Raw genomic sequence first — 27,100 nt, 5'->3', positions numbered from 1 at the left:
GTTCACTTTGGCTCACTGGCTGTTCTTGCAGGTCCTCCAGGTAGGGCAGCTATATGCTCAGCTTGTGTGAGTGTGTTTGCAGGAAACGTCTGTCTTGGGTTTCATATGTGGGGGCAGATGTGAGCCCTGACGCGCCACCCAACAGCCTATGAGTGGGCCAGAAACACAACATATTCAACTGAAAGCTGCACAGACCTGCAGAGTGGAGTGCTCAAAAACGAGTTCAACAATTTGGGGTGAATTGCTCAACTCGGTACAACTCGATATTTGTACATTTGCTGAATAAACCAGCAAACATCTGTCCGCTTGCTGGTTCAAACTAAATGTTTTGGCCATAAATGAACCATCGACTGAATATACACAGTCATAAAAAACTCATTCCTCTGCCGTCAGGTCATAAATTATGCAAAAGATGAACTGACCGTCATACTAATATGTTATGCTATGCTAATGCTTACATGTTGATGCTTAGCAGGTAGGCAACACAGTTTATCCATTCATCATAGCTCGGCGTGTCAGCATGCTTAAGTTTGATAATTACCGCTCAACACAAAGTACAGCTAAAGCTGATGTGAATGGCAGCTTTTGCAACAGCCATTTGCCTCAAACCAAAAGCATTGAGCTCGTGGTGACACAAGAGGAAAACTCAGGGACATGTTTTGAATGTCTGTAACTAATTTCATGGCAATGCAAACAAATTGAGATATTTCTGTCTGGACCAAAGAGTTGAACCGTCTGACATGGCCTTACCTATGCTGCTAACATGGCTAATAAGTATGAAAAATGAGGAACCAAAACATTTTCAGAATAACCGTTACCATGTGTCCTAAATTCCAAAGCTTACATGCCAACAATGAAATCTCCAAATGTTTAGCTCAGTGGTGGTGACTTGAGGTCACGTGACCGAGGTGTAGTTCTCTTATAGCCTTACGTTTGCTTTTCACTTCTGGCAAATATATTCACGCTTCAAAAAGAACGCGCTGACGGAAGATCACTGCTCATGGCTTCACAGATATGTTTGCTGAAATTAGCCAAAGTCTTGACTTTCTTGGTTCGGTGAGTCTATGACAGTTCTATGACATCTGATATTTCTTGAGCACTCTCAGTTTTGAGGCAAAGGGGTTTTATTTCTTTAAATCCTCCTGTGACTGTGAAAGCCTGTGTGGAACTTGGCTGCTGTCAGGGCACCACCAGGCCGCGCTACTGGGAGTATAGACGCTCTCCCTCTCTCCCTCTCTCCCCCACTTCTGCTTTTTTTTTTTTTTTTTACTGTTCTGACGTCAGCAACCTGCAATTGAACGAATGAACTAACGAACGACCGAGCCCCTGCTGGAGCTACCGGGAGGCAGTAGAGAGCCACAGAGCGAGTCCCCGCCGCCCGCCTCGGAGGAGCCAAACGGAGGAAGAGCCACTGTGAGCCGCGGTGAGAACGTCGTGCTGGAATCAAACGATGCGAGCGCTGCTCACCGCCGCCAAGTAACACACGACCTACTGTCCACGAGTGGAGAGGAAGAGAACCGTTACCGTGATTTACCGACACAAAAAAAACAGAAGAGAGACGAAGGACGGACGGACGGACCACTACCGAGGCCACGCTTGAGAAACGGACCAACTGCAGTGGCTGCAACGAGTTGCGTTTGCGCTGTGGATCAAACCGAGAGGATCCTTGATTTTAAATGCGTTAACGGTGCCGTACCCCCGGTTTGAGAGCGCGAGAGAGGGAGCTGCCCAGAGAGCCAGAGGAAGAGGGATCGAAGGCAGAGCTCACAAAAGGAGGAAATTAACCAAGACAGAAGAAAAAAAAAGATTTGCAACCAGCTTTGGTTCCACGCACAAGTGTCGTTTTTTTCTTTTCTTCCGTGGGTCCCGGTAATCGGTTTAGCTATCAAGCTGTGTTCTCTAACCATGGGATGTACTCTGAGCGCAGAGGAGAGGGCGGCTCTGGATCGGAGCAAAGCCATCGAGAAGAACCTGAAGGATGACGGTGTCACCGCGGCCAAAGATGTTAAGCTGCTGCTGCTCGGTAAGAGAGTCCAGCTGCCGCCCGCAGGGCCCGCAGGGCCACGCAGAGAGGTGTGGTGTGAGGGGGTGGGCGTTTGGTACAAGATGATCATAATGGTGGAAATAGATGCAAAAAAAAACATGACGTCCGTCATAAGCTAAAAACAACAACGATATGAGCAAAAACCAAACGATTGATTTGCTTTATTTCTGCCTCCCAAACGCACCCTGCCCTCTCATTACATCACTTTGAAGCCACCTGCTGTAATAAGGTTTTATCCATCAAAGATATGCCAGGTGGGGGAAATGTCTGCAGAACCAGTCAATATGTAGAGAAAAGGTGGGAACTACATCAGTGTACGTTTGTATTTTACACTGTCATCTGTTTGACTGATTAAACTGGAAGATTGATGGGAATTTAAAAAAAGGATGTTCGGGAGGAAAGGGTGCAGCCACTTTCTCCATTTATTTTTTAATCTCCACCCAGCTGCTGCTGTCTGTATTCACTTATGGTTTTAAGAGGCTGATTCTCTCTCTCTCTCTTACTCAATCTCCATCTTGCTCTCTTACACACACACACACACACACACACACACGCACGCACGCACGCACGCACGCACGCACGCACACACGCACACACACACACCCCCTGTTTACATTGTCTTCTTGTCTCTTATCCCTCAGGGGCTGGAGAGTCAGGGAAAAGCACCATCGTCAAACAGATGAAGTAAGTCTCTAATAAGCACGGTATAATAACTATAGAGTGGACGTGTGTCCCTCTGTCTCTCTTTCTTGCTGTCTCTCTCTCTCTCTCACACACACACACACACACACACACACACACACACACACACACACACTAGTATACACTTATGCAGTGATTTACTGGACTGGTTGTATGCATGGTGGGGAAGCATATACATATTATATGGATTATTCTAGCATATGTTTCATGCAGATAGACTCTGTCGTTGTCGATACACTCATCTTCACTCCAGTCCAGTAATATTAGAAGTAACATCTACTGAGATGGTTGCTTCAAGCTTTCTTTCATTGAATGGATCAGATTTGAGGTGCGGCAAATTAGAGTCTGAGTTATTCTCACTATTTAGTTGTACTCGCACACTATTTGTTTTCGTATTGTTATTATTATTTATTGAGTATTGTAGGGTAGTTTATGAGACAATATCGTTCACCTGACCTACTTTAACAAACATGTATGATAATATTCCCAACTGAGTGACTACTGCTCTGTACAGAACTAACAGTGAGTTTGAATGAGCATGTCTTACTTCTGCTATGCTACAGCATTACTGTACAGTATATTCATAGAGATTAGATCGTTAAAGGGAGCAGTGTTTAGGATTTAGAGTGGGAATATAATATTCATCATTTTTTTAATGTGTATAATCACCTGAAATTAAGAATTGTTTTGTGTTTTCATGAGCTTAGAATGAGCCCTTCATATCTACACAGGGAGCAGGTCTTCTTCGACGTAGTCCGCTATGTTGCGCCGCCGTGTCTCTACAGTAGCCCAGAACGGACAAACCAAACGCTGACTCTGGAGAGAGCCTTTTCGCGTTCCCTGTAGGCCACCGTAGTTTTCCAACACGTTTTGAAAGGGAGTGAGCGGAGAGGCATTCAGTTTTTTTTGGTTCTAACCTCACTGTTTGATGCCACTAAATCCTACACACTTGTGCTTTATGTCATTTTTTTCGAGCAAAAATGCCAAAAAATTCGTCTTGGCTCCAGCTTCTCAAATGTGAGAATTTTCTATGTTTCTCTTTTTCATATAATTGTCCACTGAATGTCTTATTTGTCGCAAAAAACAAGACACCTGGCATTGAGATTTTTCTCGATGTCAGCTTGGGCTTTAGGAAATTGTAACGAGCATTTTTCTTAAATTCTATTAACTGAGAAGTCAATCAATTGAAAAAATAATAATAATTAAAAAAAAATCACTATTTGCAGCCTTAATATTTTTTAACCCAAAACATGAAAGAGCTGCTGTGTTATGGCACCATTAGTTGCCACCTTAATGTAAATACCGTGTAGCCCGTTAGCTGTGTAAATATGTGTCAAGGCCTGCTGACTAACCAGGGGTCAGTCTCATGTAGCGCTCACAAAGTCCCACCACAGTGCTCCTCTTTCACCCCTGTAGGGACTCAATGTGTACCTGTGGTACTTAGCTTTAATGAAGTCACTAAACTCTCTGCTGTCTTTTTTTTCTCTCCTGCGGTATCATTATGTCCATATAATAGTGTTTCCTATAGGGGCAGCATTTCTTGCAGCCATATCACACTTCAATGGTACTTTTTGTATTTGCTACATCACTGCAATAATCCTATAATAAATCTACAGGATTCACTGTAGTCCTTTTTTTTAAGCCCCCCCTCTATCATTTGATCCGTAATCCATTTGTGTGACATATGGATTCTCTTCGATATCCTCTGATATCCTCATTTTCACAGACACCCGAGTGCGATTTAGCTGATAACAGGCTTTGGTTGCGGTCGTACGGTGACATATCACATGCGGACGTGATTCAGTGGATCCAGATGAGCCTGCTCGTCAGCTGTTAATGGTCATCCCAGCAGCACTTTCTGCACACCGACTGACAAACGCTCCCGGTGGGTTCATTGGAGTACAAAGTAGGCCAATACCTTTTTGGAGCAAACTGAATTCATTGATTTCATTTCACTGTCGGAAATCTCACATTTATGTAACTTGGAGTGACGTAAATGAATATTAATGTTGCTGCTGTGTTGGTCCATATAGGCGGAAAGCCTATTTTACAAATGTGGCAGATATTATAGGATGCTGTTCCAGGTCTCCTTTACAAAAGAGCTCTTTGATCTCAACGGGACAAACCTGGTTTAATAAAGGCTTAAAAAAAGAGAATAGGAGGTGAACTGTTAGGTTATTGCTGCTTTACACTCATTGTTACACCAAATGCCCATTGTATAGCTGCATAACATGAATACTATTCAATTAAATTTACCATATTTATTGACGGAAAGAGAGCCCGTGTCTTTTCAGATGGTTCGCCCCATGCTGACTACTTTCTATCATTCCAGCCACCCTCTCTGTTTTTGTTGTCTGCTTGCAGCCGACAAGCTTTTGTTATGTTTTCTTTTGCACGAGTTGATGAATTTGCATCTAGCAGACGAACATTGCCCTGTTAAGCGTGTATGAAAAAGACATTCTCTTTGTTGTTAAATGCTTTGCATGCTTCTCAGTGGCCACCTTCACCTCCCAGATAAAAAGCAACGTGATACAATGTCACCCCGAGGAGGTGATTGATGAGGTGCACTGACCATGAATTATTTGTTGTGGCATTGTCGGAAGCTTTTCACCAGGCAGACATTTTCTAACTGCTAACGTGATGTAGAAGGACCACTTTTCTGTCTTCGAGATTTCTTCCGGACTGGAATAACTGCTTGAGCGTTGGCATTAGAATCCAAATTGTGTACGCTTGGGAGTAACTAACCCTCACCTGCCGGGCCTAAGCATCGGGGAATTCTGTATGTTGAAGGTGTTTTTCAACGAAAATGTGTTGTACAAGAAGCAAACTCCTTTTAAGGGGCGTAGGTTGTGTGCTTAATGTCGGTAAGAGAGGGAGAGCGAGCCCGTTAAGTTAGCCGTGGCATTGTAGCCGTGAGCATAGCAGCGCCACGTGTGTACGGTTTAGGCTATTATGCTAACTCCTCGAGACCCAAGGCACGTTTCCGTGTCTTGCTTGCTACCTGCCTATCAAAGTGAAGGGGGCTGAGCTACTAAATAACTTTGGCTCAGGCTTGCTTAAGGTGGACAAGTGCCCCGCCCCCAAAAAAACCACCAACAACAAACAAACAAAAGACACTTGGCCTACCGACTCTTCTACTGGAAACCCTGATTTCCATAGGAAGGGATTGTGATGTTGTGGAGAGAGAGGAGCTACTTTTCTAGCGGTGGACAGCGCCCTGTGAGGGAAGCCTTCACGCTCCTGCTCAGAGACGCTCTGCTATTTCCCAAACTGCATCAGAGGAGCAGAAAGCCCTCACTGCTTTTTCTTTTTCACAGTGCTTTGAACATCTGTGGTGTGCTGAAGTGACCAATTGTGTGTGTGTGTGTGTGTGTGTGTGTGTGGGGGGGGGATTGGATTTGTATTCTACGGTGTGTATATTGAGCTGCGGTGTGTGTGCACGTGATCTCAGTCAGTGAAAATAAGTTTATTGCTGCTTGTACAAAACAGTGGAAAAAAACTACCGCAACATGTGCCCACCTTACAGACTTCCAGTTTTCAGTCCATGTTCTGTAAGTTCACGTCTAGAAAGTACTTTTGAAAAGTGCTTTGGTTGAAATTATTTACCAGGCAGCACACTTGTCTTCCAAAACTCTCCTTTTGAAACACAGATTATTGCTTTGTCAGATGATGCAACCACTGAGTGACAGTAACTCGTAACAAAGCAATGATAACGTCTCTGAGGTGAGCACAGGTACGTTTATTGTGTGTGTGTGTGTGTGAGCAAGAGAACTGAGAGTGGATTATAGTTGTTCATGGACAATTTGTAATTTAAAGGGAAAGGATTTGCTAGAATGGTGTGAACGACTGGCTTGTGTATGTTTGTGTATATGATCGCCTGTCAGTGAGTGTAATATTTAGGCCAGCAAACCAAAGGACTTGGTCAAGTGTGAACAACATATCTCTATCTTGTACATAGAAGTGTGTGTATGTGTGACACCATCTGTTTATGGTGCCTGTGTGTGTGCTTAAACGTGTGCAAAGGTTTTCTCGTTGCCCAGCTGGCAAACTGACCTCTCCAGCAGTGCTCGCTGTGTGTGAGGAAAATAATGTAATGTTGTAATACTGTCATATAATCGAGCAGAAGCAGGGAGGCCACCGGTTGGCACGGCCTAAAACTTTGGGGGGAAAAGATTAGAGATCGTAGTGCCTGGGGCATTGTGTGTGTGAAAGACAAGTGTAATGAAAGACGCCATCGAGCTTGAGCTTGATATTGATATCTCGGCCTCTGCTTTGATTGAGTTAGAGTACCCCCTTAAAAGCACATCAACTGATATTCCTTATCCGTCCTATTTCCTCTGAATATGTGTGTAAACTACATATTGAGCAAAGTGACTGCAGAGAGATCGAGGCGCTTTGACAAAGTGAAGCACGGCGAGTCTTCTCCGTGGCCACCCGATAGCCGGAGGAGTCGTGCCATGAAATCTTTTCAGACCTGATTAAATCTCCAGGTAAATTATTTTTCAATCATTAACAGTTTACAACCCCGTGTAAAAGTACGGTATATAAACTGTAAACTGCCTTCACCGTATCCTCTTATGTTCACAGGTGCTGAACAGCAGCGATAGAGATGGCCTCAATGTTGATTTGAAGTTTAACAACACAAACCATCATCCTTGTTTATTTATGCTGAGACTGTCTGCAGTGTCGGCACTGGAGACGCCTCCGCTTTTTAAAGACCTCCTCATTTGTTCATTGTAGCCCAGATAACGAGGCTAAAGCACCTGGACAAGTTGTTCAAAATAAGAAATGTATCCAATCCTCATTCAGCCAGTCAGTCGCTTTGTGTACAATATACACAGCTTCACACCCTCTCTCTTCCTCCTTTTCTTCGTCTCTGGCTTGCTCTCACAGTGTGTGTGTGTGTGTGTGTGTGTGTGTGCTGACATGATCGGAGGCGACTGGCCGAAGGGAGAACAAACGCTGTCCGTCCCTCACCGCTTCCCACAGGCTGTTTCCCGTGTGTGTGTGAGAGAGAGTGGTTTCTTTAGAACAGGAGATAATTAGGTGTAAGCCTCAGAAGAGGAAGATGAAGGGGAGGAAGGTGGAGTTTAAATGAAGGAAAATGCCCGGTGCACAGAAAGAGAGGAGCAGTCTGTAAGTGGACATTGAAAGGACTGACCTGGAGAAGATAGGAATTGTTATTAAAGGAGAATTACAGAAGCAACCGGGGAGGGAAAATTATTGTTTGTTTTTTTCAAAGGGTAAAGTGATGTTGGAGTGTGAAAAAAAAACAGGATGAGAGAGAAAAGGGTGAAGGGAGGATGTGTGAATGAGGCTGGGGAGGGAAGGGGAGGGAAGCGAAGCCATTTTGTGCTAGAGAGAGAGAGAGAGAGAGAGAGAGTGGCAAGTGAAAGAACATATTCTCACTTATTAAACAAGCTGGAGGAAGTGACAAAGGGAGGCGAGGACATGGTTGTCAGGGTGCAAAGGGTACTCCTCTGCTGGACTCTGTTATCCTCGATAATTATTACCCTCCTCTTCCTGGGAGGGAGAGACAAGGAGAGAAAATCAAGAGCAAAAAAAGAAAAAGGAAGAGAGGGGAAGGGCAAGCGGGGGGGGGGGGGGGGGTGGGTGTTGGCTCATGTTGGCACCAACTCAAGTGTTGCTTGAAGAGACATGTAACTGGCCATCTGAAACAGTCCGTCAGCCAGATAGTCATCCTTCATTGGTTAAACATAGCCCTGGGCGTGCTCATTGCCAGAATGATTTGATTGGCTGCCTCAGTGAGTTGTGAAATAACAGCAGAGCAACATCTCATGATAGCTGTGTGTGTGTGTGTGTGTGAACAAGCAGTCTTTGGTAACAGTGTGTGTAATGCGTGTTTGAATCCTCTTTTGCATTTTGTAAATAGGCAGCAGTTCACACTACGAGCGACACGGCGTCATTCTACAAGCCGATTTTCAATGGGAGCCGGTGACACAAGCTACTAACTGACGCCCGACACTTGTCGTTGCGTGGCGGCCATGTGGAGCTGCAACATTTATTTTCAGTGCTCCAATAACTCTGTGAAGTGTCAACCAATCATATGTTTTGGTTTCACCCTCTTCCGTTCCATCTAAAACAAATGACAGTTAGCCAGTTCCCCTTTATCGACATAAATCTACGTTAACGAAAGTTTGAGGATGCCGACGATGTAGCTGGCCCCGCTGCGAACACAGCATTAGACACACGTACACTCTAACACAAATTAAGAAACTTCCACTCTTCTCTTCTACACTAGTCTTCTGGGGGATGAAACGTATAGAGTGGTCTCACCTACGTCACGATCTCCTTAGTTACGAGGTCTGTCCGCCATGTTGGAGTACATACACATCCTACATGGCGGCGAGTAAACAAGGAAGTGCGGCGAAAATACCATACTTTGAATCACTGGATAGTGCATCAAAGGTTCGCTACCTGGCCAAATTGAAGGTTATTGGTAACTTGGATCCCTATACGATGAGTGCAGATCGTTTCAGTGCCGATCCTACTTATCTTCCATCGGTAAACTACGCCAACATCTACACGTATCTCGTGAACACCCCCAGTCCTTACACGAAAGACGAGTTGGAGTGCTACAAAGGGCTCGACGCTTATAATCAGTTTGTCAGTGGATGGGTCCGAGACGTCAAAGCAACGGTCGTCGAGAATTCTCATCTCGTCATTGGGAGGGTAAATATATACAGATCTGGTCCGATATTTAGCAATATTCAATGTTTACTCAGCGCAAACAGACACGTGTGTTTGTTTACATTGTACATGCATGTCATTGTGTGCGTGTGTGTAGGAATTCACTTTCAACTAACTCCTAACTTCACCCCCGCCCACACACACACATATATATATATATCTGATCTGACGTTAAACTCATATCAAGCAATGCTGAGGCTGCATCTCTGTGTTTCGCCTGTTGTACACGCTCGACACGTCTCTGGTACCGACTGCTGTCACGGGCCGATGAAGCTTCGGTAACCTTCTCATGTCCAAGTTTAATTTATATTTCCTTTATTAAATACTGTTCACAAACGAATTAGTAAATAAAATCACTGACCACTTATAAAGTGATCCGCACATACTCTAGTGTACGCCAAATTCCATTCCTTTATATCTCGAGAGATGCGTGACAGCCATTTCTCGCGACGTCGCTTGGATAGCTCCTTCGTGTCATTTCCTTGATGTGTAATGACCGCTGGCAAACGAAAGAATGATTTCTTGTCTCTATCAGCTCTGCTGCCACAACCAAAGACAGCACAAAAGTTCACCACCGATAGGTTATGCGACTCAGCCGTGCATGCCAGTGGCTTTGTGTGTACTCCAACATGGCCGACAGCTAAACTGTGACGTCACACGAGACCACTCTATATCCTTCTTACCTGCAATCATAAATATTACTATGTATTTCCCACAGTCTTAATATGAATCTTGTCACCCTGAAGTGGACCATACCGTTTCTTTACCGTGACATTAGTTGAATGTCTCGTCTGCTTGAGTTGCAGTGGCTCACATCCTTCTATGCTCATGTGTGTGGTGCAAGCCAGTGAGGATGCAAATGTAGGTTGCCAGCTGCTATCTAGATGGTCTGATACACTTTACTTTCTGAATAAGTGTGTCAAGTGTAGTTTTTAGTTCTGTGAGAAGAGGAACAGGACTCCATCACTAGTAGCATAGCTTCTAAAGGTAAAATGGTCTGAAAAGGTGAAGCAGGGATGGTTTACACGTTTGTTCTTCTAACAATTTGTGCATGATTAAACTTGATGCCTTTTTAATGGCGGCTATGAATGGGAGACTTTGCAGTTTGTTTGTTTGTTGAAGGTGTGGGGGATTGGGGGGGGGGGTGCTTCAACCTGCTGGGATGTAGAGAGGGGGATGTGGCCTAAAAGGTTCGGGAGCCGCTGCTCTAAGCCACGTCTGCTCTCTTTCTTGGTCTGCACAGTTGAGTCAGACCAGTTCAATGTGTGTGTGTGTGTGTGTGTGTGTGTGTGTGTGGTCCGCGCGCTAATCAGGGCTTCTCACAAAAAACAAAGGTCTTGTGTGTGTGTGTGTGTGTGTGTGTGCGCGCTTGTACACGTATATGCAATTGAGTGTTTTTTTTTCCGGTTTATGCTGTTTTTGTTCATTCTGTTGATGTGGTTGTGTGAATGTTTTCTTTTTGTGTTAGGCCTATTTGGAAGATTTCATGTCAGTTGAGTGCGCTGTGAGACAAAGGAGTCTTGTTCCAGTGACCCCACTCAGCTGATATAAAGTCAGCTGATGGGGACTGTGGCTGAGTTTGTAGTAGAAGAGTCGATTGTTGAAAGCATGTTTTTATTTCTTTGTTTGTGTCACACTGTGGAGGCTTGAATCTTCCCCACAGAGAGTGAAGGCCGGAGAGCACGCGGTACTGAAGTTTACAGTAGCGTCGCTTCTTAATAAATCTAGCAAAAACTGGTTTACAATTAAAAATAATTGAATCCTACTGAAGCTAATACAATTGCACAATGAAGTACACTACTAACAGAATATAAAATATAACATGATCCGCGGAAAAGCTATTTACTAGCAACCCAGCCTAGAAACACATGTTTCCATGCTGGGCGCACAGCAAGAAGAGAGTGGACAACTTTCCGAAACCCTTCCTCATTCAGTTTGAAACACCCCCCCCCCCTTTTGTCCTTCCTGTTTCCCATTGGCTATCTTAAACAGTCTCCTCCTCCTCGCAGGACCCTTGCACAGGTGTGATCTGTAATTGCCTGTCTAGAAATCTCTCTGTCCCTAAGGCTTACTCTAAATACATTCAATGACTGTCTTTTATGGCTTAACCCTTTTATGATAAACATTCTATATAAAAGATAAGAATTTGCAACTTTTGGCAAAAGCTTCACATAGATATGAAGGTGCTACAAATTCTACTAAGATACACTTCTAACTACAAATCCTAAAACACTTCTACAATTATGATTATTCTAATTATGTATTTCCAAAACACTTCAAATTATGATTTCTTTATTATGAATTATTAATCACTTCTATTATAATTTCTTAAAACACACTTCTAAACCCAAATTTCCTACAACACCCAAGTGCGAACAGAGATGTGCAGGAATAAATACGTGTGATTTTTGTGACGCCTTGTCAAAGACAGGCTGATTCAGTAATTTTTTTTGCTGTATTTGTAACGTTGTAGTGGATTGCGTTATATTGGATGTAGGGTTTTGCTTTGTTTGTCCCCTCCAGTATGCAAATCATACAAATTATTAAGAATAAACTAATTTTAGCATAATGCTGTCTGATACAACACCACCACAAAGTACAGCCTCAGGACTGAGTCAACACACAAGCAGCTGAAATTATACTTGAACAGAAACTAAACATTAAGAAAGTAGGGCGATTGCATTGCTTCGCATTGCATCATACAGGTGTTTGTATTTTTCTGGCCACTCTGTAAATCTAGAAAACCGTCTTATTAGAATTGATTTTTCCAATTCCTTTTGGTATTTTGTGAACACAGGAAGTAGTTGGGTTGATTAACGTCTTGATCTTTTTGTATCACTCACAACATCGAATAAAATAGAACAGAATAGAGTACCACAGACCTGCTAATGCTAGAATGGCAACACCTTCACAGTAACAATGCTAGCATGCTGGTGTTTAGTTGAAATACCTTCATCTCCACTAATGAGACAAAGGAAGGTTCCGTTGGTTTGTCTCCACTAGATGACTGGACTCTCCTTGAATCCGCTCAAAGTAAGTCATTAATATTGACACAGGGGAAGACAGGAGAACTGAATCATCACATTTCAACGTTGTATGTGGGACGACGTGATTAAACGCGAGGTCCGCTCCACTCTGCCTCTCTCTCCCTGTCCGTCTCATTCCTTCCACAGTCAGATATCAATCTGCCAATGACTCAAATTGCCTGTAACAGAGCACATGTTGACTTATACAGGCTTCACTGTGGATGTTATCAACTGCTCCCGGAGCAACCACTTCCCATAATCCTACCGTCAACTGGGAAATGCAGAACAATAGTCACCATGTCTTTTACATCACTTAATGCACGCCTTCTTTTCGGTAATGCTAACTGAAATCTATGCACTATGTTTGTAGTTGCATTTTAATGGCTATCGGGTTTTCTGCATTTCACATGTGATATATTTATGTATTATTATCCTTTTGAAATCTACTCTCGACAGAGACTACAACAATATGGTTGTTGCCAAAATGTTGCAAATATCTGTCAGCACCGGTCAATTTAAAAACCAATGGGATCTTAGGTCAACAAATGGCCTGGATTTTATTAAAAGCAATTATAAAACACAAACAGTGCATTGTAGCAGTTTAATAAGGAGACCAAATCCCCAGAACACAGACCAAGGAAAGAAGTATGCTTAACGGTGGTAGAGGAAAGAAATGTTGCTCGTAGTTGGTTTATCTTCATCTGAGAGGATTATTGATTGTTTTTGCTGAATTCTACTGTTTTTAGAATAAGCAGTCAAAGAGGCCAACATCCAAGCTGACCTGTACACACCCGGCTGTTAAAGCATAGTGGTGTGAGGGGGTGAGCCACACTTACAAAGTAGTTCAACATATGGTCAGCAGCTGTATCGTCACGCGCGGCTAACAAGAATACTTAAACTCATGATAATTGATTTGTGATGGGAGTATCTGCAAAGGGCATGAACTGTTAACAAGCGTAGCCCTTTGGTTTCAAAGGTACAGCGCGGTGACCAATGCTGCTGTCTGGTTTCCTGACCAAGAAAAAAAGATTTTGACTGTACTTTGCATATAAATATTTATATAATATAAAAATCCCACAAATAATAACTGGGTTTGCGAAGCTTCGGCGCAAGGTTTTGGGCGTGATTCTTTGTGCAGCTTTTACCGACTGTTAATTAGGCAACGGTTATGGCACTGCACTCTCTGCAACTGTCAAACTAAACTTTGCCAGGTGAGCACCTGTGTGCAGGTGGGGTGTGTGTGTGTGTGTGTGCACCTATGTTTCCCTGTAGAAATCAGTCAGTGGGGAGGGAGGAAGGGTGCATCGCTGTGCTTTTTAATTAATAGTTAATTGCACATGGAAAAGCAAAGGGAGCAGAGGGGGGGGAGTTAAAAAGGAGAAGACATAATTAGGAATGAGGAGTAGGAAAGAGAGAAAGAGAAGATGGCAGTGAGTGGGAGAGACTGCCGGGGAACAAGTATGATGTTAGGTAAGCAATATACAGAGAGAGAGAGAGAGAGAGACAGGAATAAGAGATGAAAGAGAACTTGGCAGAGGAGAGAGGCAGATAGAGATAACTTGTGACAGTGAAACAGAGAGATAATGGCAGACGGATTTAATGAGGTCTTCCCACATGTAATACGGAACTTTAATTATTCTGTTCTCCTGTCCGCCTGGGTTTAAAAGCATGTGTGGTGCAGCTCCCAACATCCCCCCTGAAGTAGTGTGAAGCAGACCGAGTCCCTTGGCACAAGAAGTCCTCATCATCACATGACCAAACCTGGAGCCAGGACTCAAAAACTGAACAAGTACCAGTCACAGTGGCTCTCCACGTTATACGTGCCGAGATGAGGATGAGATATAAAAGTGAGATTTGTTCAAAGACGTGAGCTCTTTCTTCCCTTTTTACTTGTATTCAAATTTGCAAACGGTCACAAACGTGGAGGTAAATCGATGAGTTTTTCTTCATAGATTGTTCAAAACTGTAAGTGCATCACATGTGGCGATCCAATGCTGTAGGATACAACAAGAAGGATTTCATCTGCTGTTAGACCAGTATGTCAGCTTCTTTCTCCATGTGTTTGGTTTTCAAATCAATTCTGTACCATTTTCTCATTATGTGTCCAGGACAAAACCACGAACCTTACTTTGCACAAGAGTAAATATAAATGGTAACAAGTCAGTCAAAGGCCACACTAGCGGCTCTGCAGGCTGGACTTTGACAGAGCGTTCCTTTGAGCTAAATGCTAACAAGCTCACAATGACAGGGCTAACATGCTTATGTTAAGCAGGGATACGGTTTACCCTGTTCACCACAACAGTTTGTTAGCATGTGAACGTGCTTGTGTTTAGTTCTTTAGGTGTGTGTGTGTGAGAGTGTGTGTGTGTGTGTGTGAGTGTGTGTGTGCTCAGGATGCTACTGCTTGACCTCAAGGTGTGACCGCAAGTGAGTGGAGCCAAATGACGGAGCAGCTGATACCTCCATTTCTGTGTGCGTTTGTGCGTCAGTCGGGGTGGGGGCTTTATTTCTGACCCCTTTGGCTATTTATAGCTTTTTCTGATTATCTCCCACCTCTTTCATGCTCTCGCTCACACCCATTATCACACATCACATTTGTATCCCCTCTTTCTCCTTCACTCTTTGCTCTTAACACTCCCGTACACACACACACACACGCACACACACACACACACACACACACGTACACACAGAGTACGTTGTGTAAGTAACTCTGTCCGTTAGTGTTGACAGGAGTTGGTCAGCGTGCACTTTGTCACACTAAGAGCTCTGTTGACAAAGACCACAAAGTGTGTGGCTTGACAGCATAGCGATGAAGAACCAATCACACATGGTCCTGTGTGTGTGTGTGTGTGTGTGTGTGTGTCAGGACAAACTGTTAGCTAGCAACAATGAGGAACAGAAATAGATACCTAATTGCGCCGTGTGGTTTGTCGGCTTTGTGTTTTTCTTCACATGAGTAGGTGTGAGGATAAAAATATGAGAGTGGAAGATAATGGGACACAGAGAGGGGAGAGACACCCATGTTGTGTTAGACACAATGATGTGCGTGTGGTCACGTTTGTGTCCAAAGCGCATACAGCGAGAGAAGTCTGGCATCGACTACAACATCCTCTCTTTTAGTGTCGTTGATGTTTGTTTTTTTAATCTAGCAGTTTTGGTATACGGTTGTCAGAGAGACGGGCCTTCCGTAAGGCTGTGTATGTACAGCGTTTGGATTTATATTCGATCAAATGTAAATGCCACTGCTGTAAGCATCTGTCTGTCTAACGCTCTGATGGCAGGAGCCACCAAAAGGCACTAGTTCCACATTTTAGAGGAGTTCAATGTTGTTTTTTTAAATACAAATATTTATCATAAATGCAATTTTGTTGCAGAATGGCACACATCAAAGGACTGCGATGTTGGCATGCTTTTGCCGTGAACCGTAGAAATACATGGACTCCTGAGGGGAGGTTTTGCGGCGCTGTCTGATTCACACCAGGTCCCGTGAGGTGACGGTGATGAAGAGTGGTTGTCATTACTTTATTGCCTTTTTAAGCTAATATCAGCTGAGATGCGCATCGTTTGCCCCCACAGTGCAAACATTCCTGACTTTCCCGACACATTGATCGACTTATGTCGCACACGTCAGGGTGGTTGTGTTTAGCTCGATGATGCCAGGTGGAGACACGCATGACTGAATGGCGTCAGGTGATTGTAAGAGTGTGTCCTCACTTTACCTTACCATCCAAGGGAAAAAAACAATATCCACGACCAATAAAGTGATGAAAACCGCCCCTCCATGTGTGATTAGTGCTTCACCAGCTTTTTTTAGTTTCTGGAACCAGGAAATCCAAAGCACAGGTGTGTCCCGAAATCCATGCTACGTCCTGAGTACTGAGCATGTTTACTGGGAAAGTGACAAAATGACGCATCCTCAAACCCAACAGTATGAATACTTCAGACCAAGTAATGAGTGTGTTGTTGACAGACACCATTCCCCCACAATGCAATGCTCAAAGGAGATGGAAGAGCTTCACAGAGCTTGGAAAATGAAAACAGATTGCATCTGATCATGAGACGCCTTCAGAAAGATGTAGCCTTTCCTGCTCGTAGAAAATGGCTCGCCTCAGTTCGACAGTTTCACACGCACTCACACAAAAAGACAATGATGTCAATGTAAATATTGCTTTTTGATACACCTTGGGACACCTTGGGACACCTGCTGTATGTCCAGAATGGCCGCCATATCATGGAATGATACCGTGGTTAAATTGCCCATATGTCTTGTCCTGCTGTCCATCTGTCTGTCTCGGTGTGAAACTAAACTACGTTTCAGGTCACTGTGCAGATTGTGCCAAAGCGACGGGAAATTAAACACACACACACACCGACACACACACACACAGTTCTCTCTCTCTCTCTCTCTCTCTCTCTCTCTCTCTCTCTCTCTCTCTCTCTCTCTGCTGACAGAAGGGCTTGCTCACCTTGCTTATCTCTTCAGGACGACACCTTTGTTCTAAAATGAGGAGAGCAGGTTGACGTATCGCACGTCTCATGTTGGAAGGATAGAGATACCGGTACATCAGAAGTCTGATTCCATTTTTTAAAGTTCTTATTGATTGGAGTTTCGTGTAACTGTTAGACACGCGTCTCCCTTCTCCTTGGCATCTGCGGCTCAGCGCATTGTTTCCGCAGATACTGCAGCATCCAATTAGGACTTTGTCCTTGTTTCACCTCTGAGTGACACGGTGTGTATTCATCCATAGACAGACATTACCTGATGTGCACATTACACAGATTAGAAGTAGGGATGCAGCCATTAATCGACCGAACATCGGCGTCGACCGATATTCACCTTGTTGACTGCCGTAAGCGTATCCGCATTTAAGGTGACATTCGCAGATGGCAGTGGCCCGAGTCTTGTCTCTCTGTTTTGTCGCATCAATTTGGCACCTGCTAACCGTTGTGTTGGAGCCGGACAACAGTAATCAGCTGCTGATTCGGATAAGACGCCACTGTCATGACGACGGGTGCCGTGCCGTGCCGTGTAATATGCAACTTAATTTATGTTTCACAAAAAAAGTAGCCTATGTAAGTAGCCTACTGAAACATTCTCCTCGTTAAGGACTTCAGTAGTTGTATAGCAGCTAAAAAGGCTTTTGAAGCAATTAAAAAAAAAGATCAGGCCATTTAATTTTTAATATGAAGAAGATATTTGTTTCCTCGGCACAAAACGGGAATAAATAACATCAAAAAATGTAAAAAACAAAAACATCGGCTATTGGCCAAGTTTGTTCATTTTTTAAACATCGGTATCGGGCATCGGCCCATATTTCGGTGCATCCTTAGTGCTAGTTGCAGTGTGTAGATCTGTGCTCGGGCCTCTGTGTGAAAGTCACAGACGTGAACAGAAGCCTGCTGTATTGATATAGGACTGGTAGGCTGCCTGATTGATCTGAAACCGTACACTGCCCAGGACTGTGCTGTCCTCCAGACCACAAATACATCGACTCACACAACGTAAACATGCTCACACACACACACACACACACGCACACACACACACACACACACACACACACACACGAACTTGCATACCAATGTATGGTTTGTCAGATGACATCACACACACTGCTTAGATGTTTTTTAAGACGGAGCAGTGTGTGTGTTTGTTTTTTTTAACTTCAGTTTTCTTTAGATATGTGTGTTAATAATTCCTTTAAAGGGTTACTTTGGGTGTTTTGAATTGGGGTTGTTTGACTCGTGTGTTAAAAAGGGCTGGACGTACCGACTGAGAAGCTACGACATTACGTCATTTGTATTGAGTCCGAAAGCGCGCTTGTTTCAAGATGCAGACAAATGACTTGACTGTGTAGCAGGTACAACCATTTCCCCCCCCCCCTTCATCGCAGAGATTAGCGGGTGGTGCGCCCATCATCGGCTAATCTCTTCAGGAGAGACAAATGCACTGTGACTTCATAGAGATGCTGGAAGATGTGTTTCAAGAAGGTGCCAGGTTCCATCCTCAGTCCTTTCTGAGCAGAGATCTTGTTCACTCGGGTTCATTTATGTGCGGGGATGTTGTCAGTCTGTATTGCCTCAAAATGTTGCCCCAACCTGCATCCGTCTGTCTGTATCAGTCAGCTGTTTTTTTGTGTGGTGTCGCGTCTGTTGTTCTTGCTGCCCGTCACTCCGTCAACTCCCTTGTTTGACTTTGTCTGATTCGTCCGTCTGTCCTTTCCTCCTGCCGGTCTGTCCTCCCGGGTAACTGTCTAACCGCCTTTGAGTCTGTCTGTCGGTGTGTCCTTGTGTGCATGACATTTAAAACAGCAGGACGGGCTGCTGCTTGCACCGTGTGCCTAAATGTCAGCTTCGCCTACTGGTTATGGGCCCTCCCCTCCCTCCCCCCCCTCCGGTCTGCTCTCTCTGTGTTTTGGTTGTAACCCTCTTCCAATCTTCTTCCTAACCCCTTGCCCCCATTCTTCTCAAACTTTCTCCCGCCTTTATTTACCTGACCCCGTATTATCCCAAGAACACCTCCGATGTCCACATGATCTCATTTGAATAACTTATTACCTCACCGCTTTGTGGCTTATGGATCTATAATCGGGCCGTAACGCTTTGTGTGTTCGTGCCGAACCAAACGGTGACTTCTGTGTGGCGTTGCGTCCCTAATCTGTCGATTTATGCAACCGTTGATGACAGGAAGGAAAGACATGACCAGCATACTGAAAGACATGACCAGCATACTGAAACACATGGCCAAAATGGCCATACATACACACGCACACTTCTTATTTCTGACTCTTTGCTTGTATGTTTCCTGTCTATGTCTCTATAAGAAGCTTTGAAGGCGCTGATGTTCCTATCTGACTGACGCGCATGTATTTGTGTGTATTCAGGATCATCCATGAGGACGGTTTCTCTGGCGACGACGTAAAGCAGTACAAGCCTGTCGTTTACAGCAACACCATCCAATCTCTGGCGGCCATCGTCCGTGCCATGGATACACTGGGGCTGGAATACGGAGACAAAGAACGGAAGGTCAGCACTCGTCCCCCACGGTCACACACACACACACACACACACACACACACACACACACACACACACACACACAGACCTGACACATTCAATTGAATCTCTCACACACACACACACACACAGCGACATTTACTCTTCATTTTTAAAATACTGTCACCAGATGTGTGTAGTGTATTACGGCTTACAGTCACACTGAAATGTAGCACAGAAACCAGACCGCCACAGATGGAAACATCAACCTACATGAACCACTGATGTAATTCTCCAAATGCTGAGCTTCCAGTCCTGAATGCAGCAAGTAGCCTCTGGAAGAATGCCATAAGAGCTGATGTAGTTCAGAGAGAGGGCACCGTGTGCCTTACGCAGAGCGACTCTCTTTCAACCAAAGCACCAGGAGTCCAGCTCTTATATCAGACCCGACACAGTACCTCTGAGCAAGACACCGATCTCTGCCAGCTTCAGCTTGTTACTGTGCACGGTTAGGGCGACCCTGTCCGCAGTGCACATTAACCATGCAATGTGCCATATAGGTAGAGTGTGTTGTCGCTGTCACAGCTTCATCAAGCTGGTGTTGAAGCACGTTGTCTTGGTGAGCTGAAGAAAGGTGAGAAATCCTCACATTAGCATTTTCTACCCACACTGATGAAGAAATCTAAGGACTGTTATTTATGCATCAAAAGTTACAGAGACTCAAGGAGGACTAACTGTTTTTTTGTGAGTTATTTCAGTGACTTGATAGATAAAAAACCAATTGCAAAGGTCCTTCCGGAGCTGCAGTAGAGGAATGTGGATGTCACACACTCTCAGTGAATTTGCCAAAAGCTCACAAGCAGCACATGATCCAAGGACCGTGGCAGATTTGTGTTAGTGCACACCTTCCTGTGCAGATGCCATGTATAGCGTTTGGTCCAGTTGAACATGTCTATTCAGCTGTGTGCAGCTGCGCCTGTCTCAGCAGCATAGCGCATGTTGGGGGGGGGGAATCATCCTTAACAAGTGCTTGCCATCATTTCTCAGGCAGACACTACAATCCACAGCAGTAAACGGCAACATATTGATTGTTTGCACATGCTTTATCGAGCAGTCTAGGTTGGGATAGTAGAAGAAATGCAATTATGACAACAATATCATTTTAGTTCTGAAGTTGGAACGGAATCAGACAAAAACACAAACGATTAAAGTCATATTTCTTAACTCCTCATGATGTTGAAAATTGTTTCTCCTGAATCCTAAATCCTACAGCATACAAGTACAATATACAGTATGATACGCTAATGGAGGATTATGAGTCTAATCCACGGAAGAGCATCAATTCTCTCCCAATACAGTGCAATGGAAGGAGGTTAATTCGAGATATAAGGATCGTGAAGACGCAGGGCTGCATTATTCCAACCTCTCTTGGCCCGCATCTCGGTTTTAGGTCCAACATTTCTCATGATTCATGCCATTAGAGGTGTCAAGATTTGAATTGGCTGTTCCTTTTGTACCCTGTTTCAATGTGGAGTATGGAGGGAGCTCCTAATGGATAGCAGTGGCACAAAACTGCAGATCGACTGAGGACTGGAATGTTTCATTCAAATACAATCCGTACCTGACCTTCTGTAATTACATGTATGCAGTACACCAGATACAAGCCCATACACAGTGTGTGTGTGTGTGTGTGTGGGTGTTATATCTTGGTATTGCATATCTGGTCAGAGGTGAAGGGAAGGTCTTATTGTTGCCATAGATTCATTAAGGGGAAAAGGGCAGTGTGTGTGTGTGTGTGTGTGTGTGTGTGTGTGTGTGTGTGTGTGTGTGCAAAGAAAACTTCCTCCTCTATGCATAAAACACACAATTCAAATGATTGGGAGATGAATGATTTTATTTTTATTGAAATACTTGGCATTAGCAGTTCTAATAATGTATTGCCTTTGTGTTAACTATGGTGCTTTCATAGAGGTTTAAGCACCATAGTCGAGCCTACGCTGTTAATGTTGGCTGTTCAGCGCCTTGCTGCCAGCAGACAAGCCGGCCGCTGTGATTGCTCTGAGCAGGGGAATGAATTCAAACGTGAGGCTGATCCTCCTCAGCTTATCTTGGAGTTGCAGTTCTGAACTTTGTGTCTTCTTCACACACTGACGACATGTTGTGTGTGTGAAGTTACTGTCTGTGGTGCTGTGTGTACCAATATGAAAGGTACTATTAACTGCAGAATCGTATCAAAATGTGTTTCAAGACCAAGCGTGAGGCTGAAGGGTGACAGAAAGATGTCAGAGGAAAATAACAAGAGAGTGTGGAAGAGAGATATATTGCAGTTTATATGAAAGCTAAAAAGCATGAGCGGGAAAGAGGAAGGAAAGGAGATTATTTAAGAGAGAATGGAGAGAATGTGACAGTGGACAAGAAACAGATGGAGAGACCACGCTGTGTATAAACTACACTCTACATCGGACTTCCCCTCAAAGTACCCAGAGGACTTCTCCATGTTCTCCTCACATCTATAAAGGACGAGGAGTTAATCCTAAAATATATATGTATATTATATATAAAACCTTTGTAATCTGCTGTGGATGATGCTGATGTTCAATGTAAGACTCTGTAGCTTTTTCTCACCCCATCTTCTGATAATAACCATCACACACACACACATCTGTTTTCGTGATCTTGGCTAGTTGCTGTGGCAACCCGATGCTTTGCCTTGCTCTCAACACATTCCGCAAGGGCACTGTGACACACACACACACACACACACACACACACACACACACACACACACACACACGCGCACACACACACACACACACACACATAACACATGCACTCACACAATGATAGCGGAGCGGGCTCGAAATAGACACGTTGTCACTGCTGTATGAATCTGCAAGTAGTTTTCACTCGGGTCCAGAGAAGAAGAAGCTGCCGCTGACATTTTGAATAGCTGTTAAACCTCCATGACCCTCATGAAACCTTTTCTTTTTCGGACCACAACTGTTCTCGAACTCCTCTTTCATTGTGATCTCCACTACACACCTGTGGAGTTTTGTTACAGCATCTTGCACGGTTGTGACACTATCACCGTGACAAAACCTACCCACAAAAAATGAAAAGCCTGTCAAAGTACTAAAAAGACACTTCTGTGGTAGTTCCCGCTACAATGAGTGTCTCCAGGACCATATGTTGCCATTAAGACACAGTCACATGTCACACTGATGCTCATAACAGGTTAAATCCTTGCAGAGATAAGTATGAGAAGCATTGTAAGCCATTTAGTTGAGCTGCCTCTTAGCAAAATGCTCTGAGTGAATTTAAGTGCCCTCTCATAAGTAGTGATGCATGCAGTGTATATGTCCAGGCCTTTTATTGTGAAAGGTAAGAATGGAAATACGTGAAGCTGTAATGTGCTGCCGTTGACGAGGTGGGAGCAATAAAGAGTTTGCGGTCTTGGTTCGGACATTAGAGCCCCAGTGTTGTTATTGCATTACCTTCATGTTGGGATAAGAGCAACTTAAGTGCTGTATTTCAGCTCAGTCAGTGTGCTTTATCGATTCATTATTACGTAATGGAAACATAAACAATGCACCACGCGTCTGAATTCAACACGGATTTGTCCGCCGTCCACCGGCGACAGCCATCTGAGACGGGCGGCTCAGGAGGGGAAGTTACTTTCATGTTGTAGCCCATAAAGTTTCTTAGAGACCACAAAGACATTTGTACGGTTTTGCTTTTAAATAAATAGCTGGCAGCGGTCACAGGCCTTTTAGCCAGCAGCCTGCACTTGTGCACACAAATACCTCGTGTTTTGTTTTCAAAGGTATCTGACACTCGATAGTTATGATTCACCAATGCAATCCTTGTGTTTTGTGTTCAAAAGTGTGTCGTACATCTTTCAAAGATACTGTTTTGGAAAAGCCAACACTCACTAATTCTGAGGGTGAAAATTCACCAGCCGTACACCATGTGTGCGCGTGCATGCTCAACATTGTTTGTACAGTGTTGCTAGACCGGCTTGTAGAATAATATAAAGTCAGAGGCTGATGGTGCCAGTGGTAGACACACACACACACACACACACACACACACACACACACACACACACACACACACACACACACACACACTACTGTGTCATGACTTCGCCATTCTAGGAAGTAATGTGACGTACTGTGCTAATAGCAGAAGCTTTAGATGGAGATCAACTCCAGTTCAAGAGATTACAAAACATTTTTTTTGCACATCATACAAAGTATACATTTCCTGTTCTGAAGCAAGTAATTTTGTCATGTCACATGTTTTCATGCAGCCAGAAAAGAAAGCAAGCTTTTCCAGCATACACGTCAACCGTGTTGTAGGCGGTCTGATCCATCTGCCTCATGTCTCTCCTCATTATTACAGTTGGCTTTTGTGGCATCTAATACACACTTTTGAGAAGAAGAGAAGGAAATTAAGGACGCAGCTGGTATTCGACTGCAGCAGGCACACACACATCAGAAAAACACTTTGTGTCTCGATGGACTCTTTAAGACGACGGAGGGCGGAAGACGAGAGGGAGATGGAGAGATGAGAGAGAGAGAGAGCGCGCTGTTGTTGTGGAAACCAGCGAGTTATCCTCACGGGTTAGTCCGAGTGTGTGTTAGTTTTAATATGTGGGTATGTGAACAACGCCCCTCTGATGACAACGTTCCCTCTGCTCATTAAAGAATAAAAGAACCTGCACATGGGCACACTTAAGTGTAGTTTAAGGTGGAGATAAGTACGACAGGTCTCCTGGATAGTTTACTTTACTTATTTTGGCTTTTGAAGTGTGTGTCCACACTTTTTAATGTAACCCTTCAAGAACCATTTTGGTTTGATTGAAATGTTACAGAAGTGCTTTTAGCCAATGCACTGACGATACAAAACGTAAACGTTTAGCAACGGCATTTAGACCCAAAGAGCACTGCTGGAGATATCCAATATGTTTTTCTTACTGTCAACAAATCCCATGAAAATAAGTCTTATTTCTCTGTGCCGTTGTGTTCCTTTCAAACAATGAACGTGGGCACTTAATCAACTTAATCCTACATACACTGCCCTGCTTCCATAATTACCAAATTTCTATTAATACACAATTTTAAATAGTCTCCTCCTAATGCATTATTTTCTCCTGTTTCATAAACGCTGTTTTCTTACTTCCGGATGCAAATTTATAAAATGCACTACAGGAATGTACGACTGTTATTCTTTCTGTTTTGGTTTTTCTTGCGTAGCATAAAAGGATTTAAACTGGATTTTGTTCAACCCTGTGTTGGACAATGACTGTAAATTAAACCTAGTTTAGCCTTAAAGATTCATTTCTTTAATGGGAATCGATGGTCTCTGGGGAGCCACAGAGAGGCAAGTCGGATAGAACTGACTAATGCATTGTTGGTTTTGCTATAGAGCTGTTCGGCGATTCATCGATTGTCAGCAAAATAATCTCTATCAATTAACAATTTAAGTCATTTATTGACTTGTGATGCACATTTGAAACCTTTTTTCTGGAATGTTGTCGGCTTAAAGATTGAGTGATTGATGAAGCATTTCTAGATTAATCAATATTGAAAACAATTGTTAGTTGCAGCCACATTTTGATATTTTCCTGAGATTTGTAGGTTATCCTTGAAGTGTTGTTTTTTTAATGGCAACCTGCTCGATAACTGATTTCATCATCTAGCTTGTGTTTGCAGATGAGGTTAATCGGTATTGTATTTATTCTATTTTATCAAAGTGATGGAAAAAGATTTATTTTCAGCTTTGGTTGAATTACCCAGAATGCAAGTGATGTTGTTTAAAGCAAAATTACAACAAAAATAAAGAAATAACCGATTGCTCCTCCTAATTTGGTCCTGGACTGACCTGAAAAACGCAGAGAAGTGCTTAATAATGTGATAAGGGACGCCTGTTTTCCATCATACTGACTTCAATTTCTAAAAGCTAATATTAGTACACTCTGTTATAGTAAGGAACAAACAGGATATGGATCGACACCGGCATTAATAAAAAGGTTAAAGATGGACATTGATGATGTGACTACTTGTCTCAGCATGACTTTGCTACACTACATCAGGTCTTAACATGTGGGTTCATAGTATCAATATGCAGGAGTTTGTGTGACACACACACAAAAGGTTATTGATCACAATATGATGCTTTGAATCGGCTTGTGTGTGAGTGCCGTTATAGATCTCTTCCAACCAGGCTAAGAAGGTCATTGTATGGACAGAGCCTCCACTACACACACTCGCGTTCAGATGTTTGAACTTTTTGTGTTTCTGAGTGTAGTTGAGAAGAGTGTGTGTGTTTGAAGTGTGTGTCAGTCCGCCACCTTCCTGTAGTGCTGAGCTGCCTTTGATTTGTGTTCCCTCCCGCTCTCCTCCCTCCCCTCCTTCTCTTTTGTTATTTTCAGCATCCTCCCTTTGTCTCCCCCCTCCTCGCATCCTCCCCACTTCAGTCCTCTCTTCTCCATTTTTCATTTTCTTTCCTCACCGCCTGTCTCTTCTCATCACTTCCTTCCTCATATAATCGTTTCACCTTTCCTCCCCCTCGTCCTTCCTTCTTCATCTCAATCACCCTCCTCTCTCCTCTCTCATCGCTCCCTCTCTTCACGCTCTCTCTCGTCTAATCCTCTTACAGGAGCCTTCTCCATTAGGGTTACGCTCACCGCTCCATTCTGCTCATCCAGTCACATCCAATAGATCAATAAGATAAGCTCTGTGTAAGGCACCTGATTGGCAGCTTCGATCAATTCATCAAGACGTGCAATCTTTAATCCCACCCCTCAGTGATGTGATGTCATTAGTCTGTGGGATACTGCAGCTGGCTAATTAACACTCAAACGGGCACACTGTCTACATTTTAGGCCAGCTGTATGTGGGAGAGAGAGAGAGATAAATATAGTAAACCAGGGAGAAGAGCCAGAGTCTGCCTCATGAAAGTGAGATTGTCACAGCAGAGACATGAACTGTATCCTAGCAACAGAAAGGACCATGATCCTATACCTGAGATTTGGGGAGTGTGCGTTTGTCTTTGTTTCTATGTGTGTTACAGTTTTTTTTTTTTTAATCTTTTCTTTAGATATTACGTTGAATCTTCTATTATGTATACTGCAGTTGCTACACACTTTTTCAGTATTCATAGAAGAAGAGATCTCCCACGAATACTCGGTTGCACTTTGATACTGGAAGCTGCCCAGTACAGTGACAGTATTCCACTGTTGGCTCGGTTCAGCAGCTTGTTTCACTGTCAGCTGTGTACAATTGGCATGCTGTCCTTGCTCTCCCACAGTCCAGAGACGTGCAGGTTTGGCTGCTCTAAATTGCCTGTATGTGGTTTGGAAAATGACTTGATGACGGTGATACTTAGTGAGGAGGAAACTAGCTTTGTACATTTCCCCAGGAGTGTGTGTGTGTGTGTGTCATCAAAATGTTTGGTTGGGTGACCTGTGGATCATTTGATTGTCATCACTTTGTTTTGGACACACTATTAGGGCAGAAATTCATGTTTTTTTCAATTAATCTACTGATTATCTTCTCAATTAATGAATGTTTTGAATTCTCTTAAATTACCAAAACATTTTTTAGCCATGCTA

The 27,100-nt window shown here is 43.6% G+C and overlaps 1 protein-coding gene across 2 annotated transcripts in view; it reads left to right on the top strand.

Moving 5' to 3' along the window:
• The first annotated feature begins 1,318 nt into the window (after nt 1-1,318).
• LOC306777364 (guanine nucleotide-binding protein G(o) subunit alpha) overlaps nt 1,319-27,100 on the top strand; it is an 83,618-nt gene continuing 57,836 nt past the window's right edge. For both annotated transcript variants that reach the window (XM_079268448.1, XM_079268449.1), the window contains exons 1-3: nt 1,319-2,023; nt 2,686-2,728; nt 19,371-19,512. In XM_079268448.1, the coding sequence (XP_079124574.1) occupies nt 1,906-2,023; nt 2,686-2,728; nt 19,371-19,512 (303 nt within the window). In that variant the 5' untranslated portion in view covers nt 1,319-1,905. The remainder of the gene's footprint in view (nt 2,024-2,685; nt 2,729-19,370; nt 19,513-27,100) is intronic.

The sequence above is a fragment of the Melanostigma gelatinosum genome, assembly GCF_949748355.1.
Source record: "Melanostigma gelatinosum genome assembly, chromosome: 1".
Classification (NCBI taxonomy): Eukaryota; Metazoa; Chordata; class Actinopteri; order Perciformes; family Zoarcidae; genus Melanostigma; species Melanostigma gelatinosum.
The sequence above is the reverse complement of the archived record's forward strand: the minus strand, read 5'-3'. Positions and strand labels throughout refer to the sequence as shown.